Raw genomic sequence first — 5972 nt, 5'->3', positions numbered from 1 at the left:
TTCAAATCATTCATGGCTTGATCTAGATTGATTGGTTCAGATTCAGCCATCATTATTACTTCTTCTATTAAATCATCATTTGTATCAACTGCTTGATTTGGAAATCTCTCATATCTAGCTAACCTTGTCGACTCAGTTTTTACTCTAGTCGATCTCCTAACATTCTTCTTAGGCGGTTCTTCATTTCGATTGGTTGTGACTTTAGTATGTTGGTATTCATTATGCATAATTGTGACTGTTTCTTGCTCCTGTCAAACAAACCCTTGACTTCAATCCCACTATTTGTTTTCATCCACTAGAACATCTCGACTAATCACTCGTTTATCATTATTTGGTGAATACAATTTGTATGCACCAGTTTAATGATGACCTATGAGCACTATAGTCTGGCTTTGATAATCTAGTTTCTTTCTCAATTGTTCAGATACATGCCTGAAGCATAATGATCCAAAGACTCTAAGATGACTAACATTTGGATTCCGTCCTATCCAAGCCTCAAAATGTGTCTTCTCGACTATCTTCTTTTTTGGACATGTGTTTAGAATGTATATTGTTATCGAAGTTGTTTCACCCTAAAATCTCATTGGCATATCTTTAGATTTCCACATGCTCATATTCATGTTCAATATACTTCTATTTCTACTCTCAACTATACCATTATGTTGAGGTGTATAGGGTGCAATGACTTCATGATCTATATCTTCATCAATGCAAAATCTTGCAAATTCTTGAGAGGTATATTCACCACCACCATCAGTTCTCAATTTCTTTAACTTTCATCCACTTTGTTTCTCGACATGCAATTTAAACTTCTTGAATTGTGTGAATACCACACTCTTCCTTCAATAAGGTAAGTCCATATATATATATCTAGTGAATTCATCTATGAAGGTTAGTAAATAGCAGTTACCTTCATTCAACCTTACTTCAAAAGGTCCACACACATCAGAGTGAATAAGCTCCAACTTTTCTTTCGACTTCATGGACAAGTCATGTTTGAATGCCTTCCTAGTCTGCTTTGCTTTACATCATTCTTCACATACTTAAGTTGGTTCTTTAACTTGAGGTAGGCCATACATCATCTTCTTCTGGTTGAGCATACCTAAACCCTTGAAGTTTAAGTGTCTATACTTGTGATGTCATAGCCATTTCTTGTATTCGACAGTAGTTAATGCAAGACATTGGTGATCAACCATGTTGATCTCAATCTTAAAGGTTTTGTTATCTACCAATGGTGCCTTCAGGATTATCATTCCTTCACCATTATATACCTTCATTATATTTTCCTCCAACTTCGTATTATACCCTTTGGAAAGTAATTGACTTGTGCTTATCAAGTTACTTGTCATTGAAGGTACATATAATGCATCAGTAATGTTGGCTCTTCGACCGCCATTTCTAACCATAATTATATTTCCTTTTTCTTCTGATGTAACATGCTTTCCGTCTGCAAACTTGGTCACTTTGTTGACTGATTCATCCAACTTGATAAACCAGTTTTTATTTCCAGTCATGTGGTTGCTGCATCCTGAATCCAAATACCACATGTTGGTTTGCTCATTGTTCGACTGGGTATTTTTCATGAGTAGCATATCATTTGTGTCGCTTTCTCCAACATGTGCATATTTCACTTCGTAATCATCTTTTGCTATAGATTCCTTTTCTCTTCGAAAATCTCTAGCATAATGACCAAATCATTGACAGTTGTAACATTGCACCTCCTTCATGTCAACTTTCTTCCACGAATACTTGTTTGCCGTGACTTTTTTGATTGAATCATAGTGATTCTTTGAGTTCTTGGTTGACTTCTCATCATTATAAAGATTCTTTATCTGCTTTGCCTTTTCTTTCCCATATTTCTTGGTAAGTCTTGCCTGCATTACCTGTCAACCACTTTTTTCCTCCCCGAGTTCCTCTGCTTCAGTCTCATCTCACGAGCCTTCAATGAAGCTTGAAGTTCTTCCACTTTCATCTCAGCTAGATTCTTGAACTCTTCAATGGACACGACAATGTAACCAAAGTTTGCAATCATAGATCTCAATACTTTCTCAATCTTATGTAGATCAGTGATTGATTCACCATTCGCCTTTATCTGGTTTGTTAGCGATACTACATCCGTAAAGAATTTTGAAACCGACTCATCTTCTTTCATTTGTATAATCTCAAATAGCTTTCTCAATGTTTGCAACTTCACCCTCTTCAATTTTTCATCTCCGTCGTACACGTTCTTTAACTTGTCACACACTCCTTTTGTTGTTTCTTCTTCAATGATATTCTCAAACACGTTAGGATCCACACATTGATGGATCAAGAATAAAACTTTTCCATCTTTCTTTCTTTGTTCCTTGTGCACAACTTGTTGAACATTGTTCACATTCTCTTCCAATATCGGTACTCCATCATTCACGATTTCAGTCACATCTTGAAATTTGAAGATGACATTCATTTGCGCAACCCACCTCTCGTATTTTCACCTTTGAAACCAGTAGATTCGCTGTAAATTACATTGATGTTGTGTTTCCGTTTACCATTACAGATTTTCTCGGAATCGTAATCAGACTCGTGGATACCAATTTGTTGGAACTTATGAAACAATTAGGATTTTCAAGAAAGATGATGAAGACAGATAAGAAAGAAAAGAGAGAAAACTGAATTGTAAAGAACGTAATCCTTATTGAGTGAAGATGTTATTATTTTTATCATACCACACCCTTTATATAGGCAACAAAAGCCCAAACTCAAAACTTACAAAATGCAAAATACAAAGATACAAGTTATACTTCAACATGACAATTATAAATTGTATTCGGATATGTCAAATACAATCATCTCTAAACAACTCAGTTTGACTTAGTCGAACGCAAAATAGTCTAACTTAGACTTGAAAAACTGAATTATCAACTTCTAAGAAACATTTTTTTAAATTTTTGTATAGAAATGAAACCAAGATAATTTATAATTTAGCTGAAAGGTAAATAACATCCTACTAAAATTTATTTCACTCATAATTCATATTCAAATTCTTTGAAACAACTTTTTTTTAATGAATTTCATTGATCACTTAATTCAATTGCCTTACTTAATGTATGGTTCAATTTCAACTATTCATATTTCATATAAGCAAAAGGATACTCCATATAATACTACAAAAGGACAACGATACTTACCCATACCCAAAATGTCCAAGTAAGACACTAAAAGAAACTACTTCGAGAAAGAACTTAGAGAATTACCATACTAGTAAGAAACACCAAATGAAAACTCCCAATTTCCCCCTAATCAAAACTAAGAACGAATCTTACTCATGTTCAATAATTAAGAAAACCACATCAAAAGACTCATTTCCAAAAAATTACACTATTATAATCTATATATAATAATTACATTCAAATTGACCAAGACTATATAATCATTCTACTAAGAATATACGTATGATTTTATTTTGATTAGTATGAAAATCATTTGATTTCTAAGGTCGGAGCTGACAAGTGGATGTTGTATGATCATAGAAAAAGCAGTATTGTATTTATGTGAGATAGAATAGAGGGTGCAAATTAAAGTTGATCACGAGTATACCCATTCCTTATCATTCTGTTTCCAACTTCCACCGTTTATTCTCTCTTCTGTAGATTGGGCACCAAACTAAGGTCCACTCCCTTTCGTAGGGCATGTGGTCCCAAACTATGTAACAAGTGTTCACCTCACGTGATTTATCCTACTTACATCAATACAAAAATAAATAATGATGAAAAAGTGGATGCAGTGTTTTTGTTTTTCAACCTACTACCTCCCCCACATTCTGTGGGATATCAAGTTCATGCGAATGAGAAATCATAGTGTTGTGTTGACTATTTCACTAACATGCGTACTTTGTCTCTCACGTGCTATATGCACCTCACTTAGCTTTTTAGATCCTCATCATCATTCACACAATTAACAATGGAGACTTTAATATAGTCTTTCTATAAAAACTAATATATTTAACTCAACAAGATAAAAGGGTTCATTTAAAAAATTGAGTTTTGATTCAAATTATGTTTTTGTCTCTATTATTGTCTTAACATAATATTAGATTAACGGGGTAGTTGGTTGCATTGTTTTTTTAATTGCAGATACTATTTTCTACATGGATATGACCAATATATAAGCCAAATGTCTTGAATTGAAAAATAAAAAAAAGGGTGGAAGATCAAATATCAAGGAGGGTGAAGGGTTAGTGTCAATTGTTTGTAACAGACAGCAAAGGCATAATCTGTTTGTTGGTGTCAGGAGGAATATATTTTATAGTATATACTACTCCGAGTAGTATAAAATACATAAATCTCTCAAATATTTATAATTCCGAATATATATGCCAGTGGTACAGATACTATTTTTATTTTTGGGTATATACTATATAGTATATTTTTGTTTTGATTCGTGTACGTTTTTATGGAGGAAGTTTCTGTACGTAGGTACGCTAATTTTGTCCATAGATTAGGCTGTCGTCTTCTCCAATCCAAATCTGAGTGTTTTTAGTTTCAAGCTTAAAGTAGTACTAGTATGTGTTTAATAATTAATATTCATACAAACAGTACTGAGTGAAACTGTGTTTTTTCATTTTTTTTTAAACTGTTTCAGTTAAAAGTGTTGCATGTTGCTAACTACTATTTACTAAAGGAATTAATAATCTGCATATTATATATGACCACCACTTCTTTATCTCATTCATATATGATGAACTGAGAAAAGCTGAAAAAGTTTATACATAAGTGTATCCTGAAATTGAAATTGCCTCATTTTATCCCTGAAATTGAAATTGCCTCATTTTATCCTTAGTTGAAATTGCCTCATTTTATCCTTAGTTGAAATTACATCAATCAGATATATATATATATATATATATATATATATATATATATATATATATATATATATATATATATATATATATATATATATATATATATATATATATATATATATATATATATATATATATATATATATATATATATATATATATATATATATATATATATATATATATATATATATATATATATATATATAATGGTTAAGAGTTTGGTCCCTAACATCTATATTTTTATTATTTTCAAAATTGAATGACGCGTTCTATATTTTCTTCAGATTATAAGAAAAATTGAGGTAACAAAGTCACTCTTATTACCTCGGTTTAATATAATAGCCGAACACAAAACATTATTATTATTTTTTTTTTATATTTTTGTTTTAATTTGTATTATAAAATTTATTTTTGTCTATTTTTGAAACAGAAATATTTTGCCAATTTTTAAAACAGAAACATTGTACCAATTTTTTTTGTTTACACTAATAGCAAGGCAAAATGACATACACCTTATATTTTTACAACAAAATTAAAACAAATTATTAATCAACAAAAGTAAAAATCAAAATGCAAATTCTTGAACGGCAGTTCAAAAGTTTTCATTCTTAAACAACCGTCCAAAACTATTTTGCATGTTACTACAATCATCTTTTGATTTTATATAGAATGAAAATTTAGTAATGACACATGCACTCCAAGTTATTATTACATTAAACTTAGGCATGCATGATATCCATTTAATTGTCTCAGATGCACTACTATCTTTAGAAACTCTTTCATTAAACCAATTTATAAAAAAAATTATTATGCTCTGCCAAAATCAATTTTTCACTCGTCCAAAGATTTTTTCCATGATAAGACTTTTGTGAGCGGACAAGTATGATTGAACTTCATCAACAGTATTCAATATAAAAAAATTGTGCTTGAAGAACTACATCTCGGTCCATTATTTTAACATTTAAACTTTGAGTACCTCTACCTCCATATCTTCCATCATGATGTGACTCAGAAATTCCTATAGAGTTTTCTTCTGACAAATAGTTTGTACAATACTCAATAGCTTATTTTGTGATGTATCGTTCAACGATCGAAGCTTCCGAATATTAACAATTATTTATATACC

The 5972-nt window shown here is 31.1% G+C and overlaps 1 protein-coding gene across 1 annotated transcript; it reads right to left on the bottom strand.

Moving 5' to 3' along the window:
- Positions 1-1139: 1139 nt before the first annotated feature.
- Positions 1140-2446, bottom strand: LOC127123938 (uncharacterized). The gene is made up of 2 exons (XM_051054113.1): positions 1884-2446; positions 1140-1677 (listed from the first exon to the last, which is right to left on the bottom strand). Exons 1-2 carry the CDS (start codon positions 2444-2446, stop codon positions 1140-1142), a joined length of 1101 nt encoding a protein of 366 aa, XP_050910070.1.
- Between the last annotated feature and the right edge of the window lie 3526 nt (positions 2447-5972).

The sequence above is a fragment of the Lathyrus oleraceus genome, chromosome 2 (assembly GCF_024323335.1).
Source record: "Lathyrus oleraceus cultivar Zhongwan6 chromosome 2, CAAS_Psat_ZW6_1.0, whole genome shotgun sequence".
NCBI classification, from domain to species: domain Eukaryota; kingdom Viridiplantae; phylum Streptophyta; class Magnoliopsida; order Fabales; family Fabaceae; genus Lathyrus; species Lathyrus oleraceus.
This window is presented reverse-complemented; position numbering and strand designations above follow the sequence as displayed.